This window comes from Columba livia, chromosome 1, assembly GCF_036013475.1.
Source record: "Columba livia isolate bColLiv1 breed racing homer chromosome 1, bColLiv1.pat.W.v2, whole genome shotgun sequence".
Lineage (NCBI taxonomy): Eukaryota > Metazoa > Chordata > Aves > Columbiformes > Columbidae > Columba > Columba livia.
Genome location: NC_088602.1, coordinates 96,485,361 through 96,499,249, shown reverse-complemented (window position 1 = coordinate 96,499,249; position 13,889 = coordinate 96,485,361). Strand labels below are relative to the sequence as shown.

Genomic DNA, 13,889 nt, shown 5'->3' with positions numbered 1-13,889 from the left:
TAATTTGAAACAGACTCAGTAGGAATTTTTCCTAAAAACACACCCAAAGGGTTAATAAAATTATGAAGGAAAATAAGACTACAGATCTGGCTTAGTTTTCGTAGAGTAAACTTCGGTGCTCTGCTGGCAGGTTGGGGGTTTAGGTGCTTGATCCCATCCATTGGCATCCAGCAACAAGAAATACCCATCCATAGTGGTGCTTCAAGATCACCTTATCCTGTATGAAACACGACCATGGCTTCGCCACATCCTGCTGTCTTCTCCTTTGCCTGGCAGCAGGCCAGGCTGTGTCAGAGGTGGGATAGGGAGGTTTTTCACGGGTGTGCTAAGCCCTGGGCATGCGTGCGAAGTGCAGAGGGAGTTTGTGTTCAGGCAAGTGAGTAATGAACTGCCGGGTGTTTCTGGGTGAGAGAATCCTTTAAACATAAATAAACCAAGCAGAACATGTTTCCCCTGGGCATGTATCCCCTTTACATAGGCACTGGATAGGAAGTGCATTATGCTGTAAATTCATTTTTGAACCAGCTCCGAGAACAAGTGACCTCTTTGAATCTGGTTTGCACAGAGTCCCTGGTTTGGCACAGGGTTGTAATGCTGCAAAGCCTTTGATCTTACCTCTCCAGCAGCCCTGGTATGGCTGTCCCCTTTGCCTCCTGCTTCACGTTCAGCTCTACCTCCACCAGCTTGACAGGTGGTCACCCTATGGGAGACCACCATCCCCTGCCCCATGGCTGGGACACAGATAACACCAGCTTGAAGCCTTACCCTGGTGGGCACAAAAGCCGCCCCTTTGGGGATTCTGAACTCAAGTGCCTGTGGGGAGTTCCACGGCTGGTGTCTGCTGGGACAGGGTGGGTCATCTTGTGTCCATCCAAACGCAGAGCTTTTGCTTCCCCAGCGTGGGGAGATAGTCAGCTCTGCCCATGGGAAGAGAACCTGCCCCTGCAGTCAGTTTTGGTGAAGAACACTTGGTGCCTTCCCATGCCTCTGAAAGGTCAGTTTATCAGACTGCGACAAGTGACCGGGAGCCTCTGTGGGCACAGGCAGGATGGGGCCAAGGGGAAAGGGCAGGAGCCGAGGCAGTTACTGAGGTGAGGGCCAGGCTTCCCCAGTGTGATACAGGAGTAATGCACAGTAGCACTGGGCTGGGCTCCCCTCTGCTGTCAGCCTCCCACTGCCCTCCCACAGGAGGCAACTGGACTCCTGGGTGCCCATGGTGCTGGCAGTTGTGGGTCTCAGCCCTTCCCCTGGGACATGCCTCAGCCTCAGCCCTGCTGATGATCACGTGCATCAAGAATGGTGTGGCCAGCAGGACTAGGGAAGTGATCATCCCCTTGTACTCGGCACTGGTGAGGCTGCACCTCAGATCCTGTGTTCAATTTTGGGTCCCTCACTACAAGACAGATACTGAGGTGCTGGAGAGAGTTCAGAAAAGGGCAATGAAACTGGTGATGGGTCTGGAGCACAAGTCTGATGAGGAGCCGCTGAGGGAACTGGGGCTGTTTAGCCTGGAGAAAAGGAGGCTGAGGGGAGACCTTATCACTCTCTACAACTACCTGAAAGGAGGTTGTAGCATGGAGGGTGTTGGTCACTTCTCCCAAGTAACAGGTGAGAGGAAATGGCCTCAAGTTGCACCAAGAAAAGTTTAGATTGGATATTAGAAAAAATTTCTTCATTGAAAGGGTTGTGAAGCAGTGGAACAGGCTGCCCAGGCAAGTGGTGGAGTCACCACCCCTGGAGGTGTTTAAAAGATGTGTACATTAGGTTCTTAGGAACATGGTTTAGTGATAGACTTAGGTTATAGTTGAACTCTATGATCCTGAGGGCCTCTTCCAACCAAAATGATTCTATGATTCTATGATGCTGTCTTTATTTCAGCAGCCACTGAGGATGGTTTCAAAGCCAGCAAACCCTCCTCCAGCAACCACCGTGTCCCTTTGCCTTCCCCACTGTGTCCCTCTGGACCTGCTGACACGCAAACCTACTTAGCTTAATTCAGCGGTCCTGTTGCAGAGCATTTCCAAGTGCTCCTCTGCAATGCGCAGGTTCCCAGGGGAGGTGGTGTGCAGGTCTCTGAGCCTGGTGTGTCCCTTCATCCACCTCAGCGCTGTGGCAAAACAACTTCTCTCAAAGTCAGTAGAATGCCCTGTGGCTGCAGTGGCAGAAAATCAGGATGGAAACACAGAATTACCTGTGAATATTTGCCAGCACAGCTAGCACTATTGTAGGATGCCTGGTTGCAATGTCTAGCAAGCCAGTTGCAAGCTGGAACTGAGCCCTTTCAAACTTAACAAGCGCAGTTATAATGGAGCTCGTACCTCATTACGGGGTTGATGAGCAGCTTAGCATTGATTTAATGAGTTCCCTTTAGAAGCCTCCAATACTGCATTCCTTGGAAGATTAAGGGTAGCTTTTTTTTACTTTCTAATGATGTTGTTACTGAGGAGGCATGAGAATCTGAGATATGCCCTGCTTACCCCTGGGTGAACCCCATTTACATGGCATTTTTACTGCAGGAATCCTTCCAAACATTGCACAGATGGAATTTTACATCTGACAGAAGAAACAGATAATGTTTATCAGGCAAAAAACCCCTTAATACTGCCTGAGTTTGCATTTGCTTGCTCATGCGATTGTGCCTCTTCTGTGTTTTTAGTGTCAAAAGTACTCTCCAGAGACTGGTTCTGAGAAATGCTATTTCTTTTCTCCATTTTTTTTTTTTTTTTAACCAGCATAAATGACAGACAATGTGCTTTACCAGCATCTATGGAAACACTTGCCACCCTTTCAAAATACTGAAACATTTTCATATTGAACTGTAAAGGTGCCAGGGAGCTCGGCAGAAGCGTTGCTTCTGGGGCTGCCAGGCGACCAACTCATTAAGCTCCAGCAAAAGAGAAGAGGCACCTTCAGCTCAGCAGAGCCGGCACGCTCCCACCCACCCATACAGAGGAGACCACAGTGGCAGAGGGACCACCATCACGTCTAAGACCCCAAGACGGATGAAGAGAAGCAGCCTGCTCTGGGGAACATGGTGCAGATTTGGATTCTCTGAGGTCTTGTTCCTGAGGACAAGACTCTGGCAGCCGTGGTGGGTCTCCAGGAAAGTGGCAGAGAGGACCACAGGCAATGGAGATGTGTGCGGCGGGACGGGACTGTGAGTATCAGCTCTCCCTTTACCTAGTTTCTGCAATCACTCATACAGCAAAGAGGAGGGAAGGGAAAGGGTATCTTTGCTGTTCCTTTTTAAAGGAGAAACAAAAGGCAAGGCTGGGTGAAAAGATTTAGAGCAGGAAGACAAGAGAGAGATATATTTGAATTTTGCAAGATAGAGTTTACTTGCTCTTGAGCCTCATGGCCCCTCTCACTCTATCACAAAAAAGGCACTTGGTTTATGGCCAAAGAACTGCTGACAAAAAGAAGAAAAAGCTGACTTACAAAGACACGGCGGCATTGTTTCTGTTTAAAAGCAGTGGGCTGTCAGCTTGACAGCGTGCGAGCTCTCCCTTTCAGCCAGAATACGTTTCTCCTGCAGTTTCCCCTGTGCTGTGAACTGTGGTTAAGCAAACAAGGCAGGCTAATGGAAATGAAAGTTTTCATTAATGTCTGTCGCCATTGATGAACAACTTGGCAAAGGTGGGGGGGACCCCTCAGCCCCCCGGCGATGCAGAAGCAGCACACCCCATCGCACAACAGCCGGGCACCTGCCTGCCCTTCAGCGTGGTGGGAGGAAGATGCCCATCGCTAACCCCACCGTCAGGCAATCTCTAAATAACTCATCACGCCGTGCTTTCCAGCTCCCGCTGCTTGGGTGAAAAACCTTTCCGCAGGCAAAACTTTGTAAACACGTCGCGATGCTGCTCCGAGAGGGGAAGCCTGCATGGCTGTGAAGCCAAGGATCCCCGCACTGGCAGCGAGAACTGGCAGCGCCCAGCCCTCCCTTGCTGCCAGCCTCCCCTTCCCCTTTAAATAAACATCCGTGCGCAAAGCAGAAGCCACTCAAGATCTCCCCCTCTCCCCTTAAAAAAAAGGATTTGAAGCCCACAACGGCGCTGAATGCAAACATGCGTCTAACTCACATTACAAAAATAGGTCGTGCAGCAAACACAGCCCGCAGCCGCTGCTGCCTCCGGAGACGCTACTTGGTGAAAAACAGCAAAAGTACCTTTTGAATTCTTCCATCAATATCCAAATAAATACACTTGGGCCGGTAAGTTGAGGAGGCAGATCCCATCTTGATACAGCTGCGTTTTCACTGGACTTTTTTTCCAGTGTCAAACAAAGCAGAAAATAAGGTTTATCCTACTAAGCCAAGCCACCGCTGCCTGACAGTTTGGTGTCCCCGCTCTTCTGTATCCCACTGTACTCTCATTCTGGGAAGGTCCCTCCTCTAACATGCATGCATTTTGCTGTGCCTCTGTCTCTCTCTGCCACCTCCTTTTAGTTTTGCCTCTTTCCAAATCCAGCTGCCTTGGACAGGGAAAGGCACGGGCTCCAGATGCTGTCTGCAAGTGCCCTCTCCATTCCCATAGCAACAACCCCTCTTAGCTTTAGGGCTGAGAGCTGCTGGGCATTCACATTGTAGCTCTGACCCTGGGGCTGACTAGCCCCTGATACACACAAGACCAAGTGGCACTTATCCCCTGGGGAGCTGGGGAGGGGAAAAATTCTCCATCATCAGGGTGGTGAGAGATGCCATTCATTTTTATGCTGAAATAGGACCGTAATTACTAATTAGTACCAACCCTTCCGGTGAGCTGCCTGCACCCTGCAAGCGGTGTGACAGGCTCCCAGCTGTCCCTTGTGCTGGGAGTCTCCTTTCAGACACTTGACACAGCCAGGGCTTGCACCATCTCAGCCCAAACTCAGCAGCTTAATTTCCACATCCCTCCTGTTATCATTACAAGGATGGAAAGAAAAAGCAGCAGGCAAAGAAAGCGTAAAACCCATGCTCTCGCCCAACGCCCTGTGCATACCACCCCCGGAGTGAAGGAATTTGTTACTTAAGGGAACGTGAAGTATCCTGGCACAGGCATCTCCCATGGGAAGGCGCAGCCGAAAACCTGGAGGGAGCAAAGCACCCGACAGCCGATTCCCTGAGCAGATGCCAAATGCCATCTGCTGTGTGTCTGTGCTGTGCTGCAGTGCCGGCGCCCATGGGAGGCTGAAGCAGCGGTGGTGGGTGATGCTCAGTCACAGAGGGGAGAGAGCTTTGGAGACAGCAGCTCCTCCATCCTTGCTGGGAGAGGCTGTCTGATGGGCTGCAAGCACGCACAGAGGCTGGAAACAGCCTGTCCTGTGAGCGTTAGTTCTCTGTGTTTTCTAAGGCTTCTGATGGAGCAGCTGCAAAAGCATTTCCTGGCCTCTTTGGCGCTGCAGTCTGGGAGAATTGGGCTTGTGGCAATGGGGTCGGTGCTGCCTTCCCTGCCCACCCCCAGGCCTTTGCTGCAACACGAGCAAGGCACAACTTAACTGCAGAGCCAGGCTGGCCTTTGGGACTGAAGCCAGTGACACTCCTAATGCTCTCAGAGCCAGAAGCAAGATGACTCTTTTGGGAGGTACAAGCCTTTGCTTCACAGAATCCCAGAATGGTTGGGGTTGGTAGGGGTGTCTGGAGATCATCTAATCCAATCCACCTGTTAAAGTAGGTTCACTCAGAGTAGATTTCACAGGAATGTGTCCAGGAGGATTTTGAATGTCTCCAGAGAAGGAGACTCCACAACCTCTCTGGGCAGCCTGTTCCAGTGCTCTGGCACCCTCAGAGTAAAGAAGTTTCTCCTCATATTCAGATGGAACCTCCTGTGCTTCAGTCTGTGTCTGTTGCTCCTCATCCTATTGCTGGGCACCACTAAAAAGAGTTTGGTCCCACCCTTGGGATATTTATAAATGTAAATAAGATCCCCTCTCAGTCTCCTCGTCTCCAGGCTGAACAGATCCAGCTCTCTCAGTCTTTCCTCATAAGAAAAACACTTCCACATCCTTCCTCTGCCAGCTTGGAGCAGGCACTTGAAGTCTCCCAGGAGAGAGCCCTTGCCACTGCAGGGCTATCTCATGGGCCACCCTGTAAGCTATCCTTTAGGCTGTGTTACACTCTATCCCCTAAGCTGTCCTGGAGGCTACCTGCTAGGCTATTTTCCAGACTATCCCATAGGCTATCCTGTAAGCTATCCTGAAGACTAATCCCCTAGCCTGTGTTGTAGGCTGTGCCCATGGCTATTCTGAGGTGGGCCTCTCCCACTGCAACAGCTTTTCCACATCAACCTCACTGCTTCTGTGCATCAGTCAGGACTTCTGTGACTGGTCATTTCATACCCTGCTCTGCTACGCATTGTCTTAACCTCATTTTACCATGATTCACTCCTAGGCGATTTGATTGACCTTGACAAGCAGTGTATACCTGAGAGAGGCAGCCATGATGACAAAAATGCAGCCATTTAGAAAGAGGCAGCAAGAGCACTCACACTAGGAAATGTACGTCGGGTGTTTGATCTTGTAGAGAAGGTGCCTGAGACCTGTTTCCATGATGACCTATTCCAAGAGTGGTCAGACAAGGTCACCGGTGCACTGCAGGATTTGATTGCACATTGTTGAGACATCTAAAGACCAGAATGTCACACCAGTGAGCATCCACCTTTTGATTTCCACTTAAAAAAGCAACCAGCTTCTTCAGCCAGCAAAAAGACAGGCTCCGAAATCCATGTGATGATCCTGTTTCTGCCTGTCCACCCTCCTTGCCATATCTGTTGTCCCTGTGCATTTAAATTGTGTTTCTTAAGCTCCAGCACACATCCCACCTGCGCTTAGTTACACTGATACTTGTTGGAAAAATTGCTTTGCTGTAAAATTGCTGATACTGCATTTTTCAAGTACTTTTCATGTAGAAGTGAACCTACAAATGCTGAGTTCTCAGAAATTATGGTAGCTCAGGCCCATATCTGAAAGGTGGCAAAAGACAGTGTTCATCAAAGAGGATGTGCAGCTCTGTGAGGTAATTGCCTCCCTTTAGCTGGTTTAACCCTCCCAAATCCCCTTATCTCGTTACATGCTGTGCAATGCAGGTCAAAAATTACTTGGAAGAATTATTATATCTTATCAAACCCTTCAACAGTCCATCAGCTGGGCCAAATCCTGGCAATACAGCACCAGAAAATGTTTCTCTGTCATTTGCCCTGAAGGAGCGTTTTGACCAGCTATGTGCAGCATGAAGCTATTGTGCCCCAGATCACAGGCGGCACCTCAAGTGTGGCAGAGCTCTGCTTTGTTTTCTCTGCTAAGCTGGTTGCTGAGGCCAACACACAGCGCTTGGTACACCTATCGCTTAGAAGTAGGTGATGCTTCCAGAGGGCTCTGGGACTTGAGCCTGTGGCTTGACAATTTGGCAATGGCCTAGCCAGATGTCACTTACCCTGGTGGGTGCTACCAAGGAGTAAAAAAGGTGCCTCTGTCTCCCAGTCCCAGCATCTGTTCCACATCTGTGGTTCAGAGGCAGCTTTTTAGGGTTTCCAAGGTGTAACTGTAGGATATTCAGATCACACATGGTTTGCACTTGGACTCTCTTCTGTCAAGGCACAAAACAGCCATGCTGTCTTTACATAGGTCAAGATCTACCCCATGCTGCAAACCCTACTTAAAGGGTGAGTGTAAAGCTTTAGGGATGAAGAGAGCTGTCTGGCCACTCTCCAGGCAGGGATGGCATGAGATGGCATGGCACCATCCCCATCCATGCTGTCACCCCTGCCCATGGCTGCAACAACATGGAAGCGACCGAGGCGGGGAATTGTCAAGGACAAGGCAGAGGCGGCATGTCCACTGCCTCTGCTCACATTCCCCATGGACCACCGGCCTGGGTGGCCCCTCTGGGGAGCTGCCCCTGTCAGATACCTCTTGAGGTGGCAACGTCCTTTGCAATTGTCTCCCCAAATCTGTCCTTTCTCTGAAGCATCCCCATCAATCCCAGTCACCTATTTACAGCCATGGGACGGGGCTTCCGGAGTTCACTTCACCAGTCCTGAAGTCGCTGTGCTCACGTGCTGGCACCCACTGCAGACTATGATCCCCAGCATCTCTAAACCCTAGTTTTCCTGCAGCACTCAAGAAACTGAGTGACCCTTGCAACCTGCTGCAAGCAGCTGCACATCCAAGTTGCGGGAGTGCAGAGTGGTAATCTTCAAAGAGATTTAGACAGATTAAAGAAAAAGCCATATAAGTTAAACCTTTCAGTGAAAGGTCTCCTGTTCGGTTCTTCTCAGAGGAACACCTTTACATGAGTCACTGCTGAACCCTCTTTTCTCACTCCCTGATGCCCTTTGAGTCTCCTTGCTCTCCATGGTGGAGTGAGACCTCCCAGTGCCCTGCCTGTGGTGCTTGCCCTTGCCTGCACCCTGCCAGAGAGGCTGTGTGGGGCTGCACCCAACACCAAATAGGCTGCCCCACCTGAAGGGCAGGAAGAGATGCCTGTGGTCAAGAATGGAGAAGGAAAACCTTGAGGTTTTGTGCAAAGCATGGGGAGTATCTGGATGCCCTCAGAAGGGGCTGATGAGGGTCTAAGGTTGTATTTGGAAATGCCTCGTGGGTCATTGGGACTGGGAAGGTGTAGCTTGGCCTTGAGAAGATGATGGGCAGCTGGACCATGACTCGAGCCAAGTATTTTAAGGACAGTGATATATTTTGAACAAAGTTTGCCCAGAAGAAACAAATAATGATTTTCAAAAATATTTTTTTTCCTCACCTAGTCTGTGTCTAAGCCTCTCAGCTGCTTCCTCTGCCCACTAATCCCTTCCCTTGCAGGTCCCCTCCCTCAGCTGTAGGTCTCTTGCATGTGTCTGTCTCCACTTTCCACAGGACCTCACTTCCCTGCTTTACCTCTCTGCATTATTTCCCTCAAACCTACCAAAACGTCTGCTTGCCCCTCGAGCTGGAAAGGTTTCCCATTCACTCTTCCAGCTCCTTCTCCCCTCCCTATTTCGCTGAAACTTCTCTCACTCCTTTCACTACCTTGGGTGTTTTGCCACTCCTGCTTCAAAATTTTTCTCCCCCACAAACCCGTGAGTCAGGGTTGAGTCTGTACAGGAATTAACTTTCCATGGCGGTTATGCTGTTAGCAGCTACACTGATGGCTCCTCCACCACGCTTGTTGCAGAGCATGACGGACTTTTTTGGTCCATCCCTCGCTCCTTTCCATAAGCCTATGAGAAGCATATGGCTTGCTGTACACAGAAATTTTAGCTTGCTTCTTTGAACATTTCTTTTATACACTGCCAGCTTTCCACAGGACCAGTCCTGGAAATTATCGTATTTTAAGCTAATTACAGAGTGACTGATTATTAATGTTGGGACATTTTTATGATTTGCCTGTATGGGCTCTGAAAGCCTGAGTTTGGCCCTTCACCACGCAGCCATGCAGCTCTCCACCTCACTCTTGGTTCTAGCCCCATTTCTGGGTCTGTTGCTCACTCCAGCCCCAGCCCCAACCCACATGGTGCAAGCATAATCACCTGCATCCTGGTTTCCATGGCAAACCCCCAGTAATGTGGGCTGGAAGGGAGCTGCTGCATCTCCTGATGTGGCTGGTCTGGGGCACCAGGGTGCAGATATAGAGCCCTGTGGGCTGGAGACATGGTTATTGCTCACTCAGGAACCAGCCTTGTTCTTTAATCTGACAATGCTGGCCACCTTGGTGATGATACTGACTTTATTCTGTCCATAATTGTTAAAATTCTGGTACTAGTAGTTCTCACCTGTGTCTCAAGACTCACATGTACCAGTTAATAGGCTCAAATCTTTGGAAGGTGAAAACAGGAAATGTTGTTAACTAAAAAACACTTGTGTGGGTGTCCAATAGTGGCTTGAAGAAGAAAAGTAGTCTCAAGCCATGGGCAATCCTTCCATTTTATGAAAGCAGGTGTCCATTACAGCATCTGGCATTTCTTTACTTTCCTCTTTTATCCACTGAGGAAAAAACCTTATCTCCCCAGTTCTACGTTAGCAATTTTTTTTAGTAATCTGTTTCTAAAAGCACTTGCAATACCTGTCAGGTGCCCAGGTTGATTTCCTCAAGGTGTCCCAGGAGTGCAAACCCATGGCCTTTCCCTACTTCCAGCTGGGTGTGGTGGAAGCTCAGCCTTCACAAGCATTTCTTTTCATTGCAGTGCTACCATCATGTCCTTGGCACAGGCCCTGCAACGCTGCAGTGTGAACAGCTCTACGTCTTGGTTTTGCTAAAAGCGCTTTGCACCACCTCCTCAAGTGACCCCTTCTCCCTGCCAGTGGTGAGCAGGACCTCAGGCACCACCATGCCCCATGCCTAGTACAGTGTGCTGTGAGCTCCCTAGGGGGAGCCTTGGCTGCACTCTCTTCCATTGCATCCTTGCTGCTTGATTTTCAGGCTCACTTCCCTCTCTATGCTTTTCCATTTTCCACTTCTTCCCTTCATTTCTCACTCCTCTCCCATATCTGCAATCCAGCTACCTGTTCCTAGCCATGGGCCTGTTGGAGAGGGGCCAGAGAAGGCCACAAAAATGATCAGATGGCTGGAATAGCTCTCCTGTGAGATCAGGCTGAGAGAGTTGGGGTTGTTCAGCTTGGAGAAGAGAAGGGTCCAGGGAGGCCTTATTGCAGCCTTTCAGTACTTAAAAGGGGCCTATGAGAAAGATGGGGACAGACTTTTTAGCAGGGCCTGTTACAAGAGGACAAGAGGACAAGAGGACAAGAGGAAATGGCGTTAAACTAGAAGAGAGGAGATTCAGGCTAGACACAAGGAAGAAATTTTTTACAATGAGGGTGGTGAAATGCTGGCCCAGGTTGCCCAGAGAGGTGGCAGATGCCCCATCCCTGGAGACATTCCAGGCCAGGCTGGACGGGGCTCTGAGCAACCTGATCTAGTTGAAGATGTCCCTGCTCATGGCAGGGGGGTTGGACTAGGTGACCTTTGAAGGTCCCTTCTAACCCAAACTATTCTGTGATTCTATGATTTAGAGTATCAGCATGGAGCCAAGAGTATGCGAGTGACTTGCAAACTTTCCCTAGGCACTGCTGTATACAGTATGAAGTACGCAATACATACTTAGGTACACACATGGACTCTAACTAGCTGCTGATGACAGAGGCAATCAGCGTGACTGGATCCCTGGTATAGAGCATCTGGGAAAGCCCAGCTATAAAAGCTGTCTTTTCATAAGGTTATGGAAGAAATTAGCAGACACAATTGGAACTTTCACGAGCTGATGAGAAAAAAATAAATGAAATTAACTGTGTCTGGAGTCACCCGCTAGATCATTCAGAGGGATGATAGCCAAGAAGCAGAAAAGTCAATTCCCTCTGTTGGACAAGGTTGGCTCACGCTCTTGGCAGGAAAGCCTGAGCAGGGCCTGCAGCCTGTGCTCCCAAACGGGAGGGAAGCAGTATATGGCTCAACCTGGGGAAAACTGCCTGGCATTTTACATGGTGCAGGAAAGTGAAGTTACTTCAGATGTCTGTTTTGGGAGACTGCCATCTGAGCAGCTCAGTGACTTATCATAAATCAGCTATTTCCATCTTTCTGACAAGCAGGCCCCAGACACTCCAAAGTCTTGGCAACCCAAAGACTAACGAAGGGTTGCTAATACTGGTGTCAGCCTGGCTTATTCACACTTTCACAAGGTGTGAGGCCTGGGGGATGAGGGTGTCCCTGCACTTTTGTGTCTGGGCTGAAGACCTGACATGGGCAGAGCAGGAGGCAATCCCTGCTGCATCTGTGACTCAGCCCTGGGTGCCTCCTCGTCTGCACACTGACAGTCACCCCTTCCTCACACCACCAAGACAGCGTCACATCAGCAGGAATGGCTGCAAAATACTTGTTTCCCTACTTGGGATTGCCTTCCAGCAAGCAAGGTGCATTGGCAAAGTTCGGACCCTGGGTGGGAGATTGTACCTCAAATGCATCATAACTGCATCCCATAAAAATCAGAGCTAGCTGTGTGAATTCCTGGGGGGTCAGCATAAAGGGACTTTGCCAATTTCTTTGCAGTACATAAAATATTAGACCTTCTATTTTAATGTGATTTTAAAAATACTGATCTTCATAAACAGCTAGATAATATCTCAAATATATAACATTTTTCTATAATGTACATATTTTCTCATATTTGCTGTTTGCACAGATCATTCAGTGTTGTTTCCACTAATGGGCAGAAGCACATTTGCTCAATAAAAGACATTAAAGATTTTCAGCTTTTAGGGTGTGAGGCCAGAAGAGAGTCACAGACACTGTGTGGAAACGATGACAGGAGCCTCATGTAGCACTGAGAAAGTGCCTGATCTGCTCCACCAGAATATTGAAGGCTGCGTGAAATGGGAAAGTTTTTAACTATTCTTGCAGTTTTCAAAACTACATTGAGTTGAGTGATGCATTTCCCCAGGAGCATTACCTAGACAATCACCCATCATGCATCTCTCTATTAAGTTGTCACTGTATCTCAAAATCATAGGTCACGACCAAAGAAACTCAAAAGATTGGGTAAGAAATAATTAGCATCTGCTTTCAAATAGCACATTTGTGGCTCTTTTTACTTGTCTCCTATTTTCTGAAACTCACTGTTCATCCAGGTCACGTACGTGAGCTTTCCTCTACAACTTTGAAAGCCAGAAGCTTTCACTAAGGAACAAAATTGAACTGAGATTTTCATGCAATAAGATGATACCATTCCCTGAAAAAAACGGTAAATATAATAAATTAAAGGTATGGTCAGGAGAAAGGGCAGCACCGAAGTATTACAGAAAATGAAATGGAAGTAGCATATGGGGGAAGGGAGTGTCTCACACAATTTTATTTTTTTTTGGTAAATATATTTCACTACCCTTTCTCCATCCTCCACTGGATTTTGCCCTGCAAGGCTCAGGTTTTCACCACGGTGCTGGGTCTCAGCCCATACGTCCCCTGCACCCCTCCCTTTCTTAGCAGTGGCCCCAAGTGAACCCTGAGACCAGTAACATTGTTTTTGAGGTGTGAACATTCAAGTCTAAGATATTGCAAGAGTTAAAGAAAACAAGCTCAAGCCAGGGCTTTCCTTCCTGGCTCCTGCACAGGGAAGGACCCAACGTCACCATGTTGAGGCTATCTCTACAGCGTGTGTTTAGCCTAAAAATTGAGAAGAGCCGCTCAGGGACCATCACCAGGGACAAGACTTCTGGCCGTCCTTGAGGCCTCCTGGTGTGACAGCTGCTGGCTTTTGGCTTCTTCCAGAATGGCTTTCCTCTCCCATCACTCTCCCATCACACTCCAATACAGAGAAAGCCATGTCTCCTTCCCAGTCTTTTATCCTACTCTTCCTCCTTTCTTCCTTCTTTGAACGGATTTCACTGGATTCACCCAGGTTTTGTTTTTTCTTTTTTTTTAAATCCTTATCCTCTCACTTTCAGCTGCTTCCACATAAACTGGACACTGGATGTGAAGTTTTTCCCTCCTTGGACCTCTCCCTCTGCCCAAGTGTTTGATGAAAATGCACTGTTGAATCTTAGCCACTGTCTAAAACCTTCCCAGAGGCAGCAAAGAAGGTTTTGGACAAGAAACGAAAAAGGTCAAGAACATACAGAAATAAAGTAAACATGCAGAAATCAAGTAAAAACCCAACAGCCTTCCTCTAAAAAGGGTACAACCTTGTGTCCATCTCTTCTCTACAAGTCCACACTTTTCCCCTGCACTTTTGGTCTTTTATTTTTGTTTCTCTTGCTGCTTTTCCATCATCATCATCTCCTCTGATCAGCCCTCTGCTCCCCACTACCTGCCCCAGTGTCTGCCATGGCTGGGGATGCCCCACACTCTTACCCCTGCCCCGTTTCATCTGAGGGGCACAGTTTCCCTGCTGTTTGCCATCTGTCTCTCCTGCCAGCAGTGCAATCAGCTCTCTGCCTTC

General features: G+C 48.8%; 2 protein-coding genes across 6 annotated transcripts in view; one reads left to right on the top strand and one right to left on the bottom strand.

The window, feature by feature from the left end:
• Nucleotides 1-4,917, bottom strand: part of PDE9A (phosphodiesterase 9A) — a 50,898-nt gene extending 45,981 nt beyond the window's left edge. The window contains exon 1 of one of the 2 annotated variants that reach the window (XM_005501634.3): nt 4,166-4,917. In XM_005501634.3, the coding sequence (XP_005501691.1) occupies nt 4,166-4,234 (69 nt within the window). In that variant the 5' untranslated portion in view covers nt 4,235-4,917. Of the gene's footprint in view, nt 1-4,079 lie in introns of both variants that reach the window. The other variant, XM_021286489.2, reaches the window with a different exon arrangement.
• Nucleotides 2,408-13,889, top strand: part of RSPH1 (radial spoke head component 1) — a 98,713-nt gene continuing 87,231 nt past the window's right edge. For 2 of the 4 annotated variants that reach the window (XR_010473721.1, XM_065068967.1), the window contains exon 1: nt 2,417-3,157. Coding sequence is in view for 3 of the 4 variants with exons in the window: in XM_065068967.1 (XP_064925039.1) it covers nt 3,130-3,157 (28 nt within the window). In the remaining variant the exon portion in view is untranslated. Of the gene's footprint in view, nt 3,158-13,889 lie in introns of all 4 variants that reach the window. The other 2 variants (XM_065068951.1, XM_065068959.1) reach the window with 2 other exon arrangements.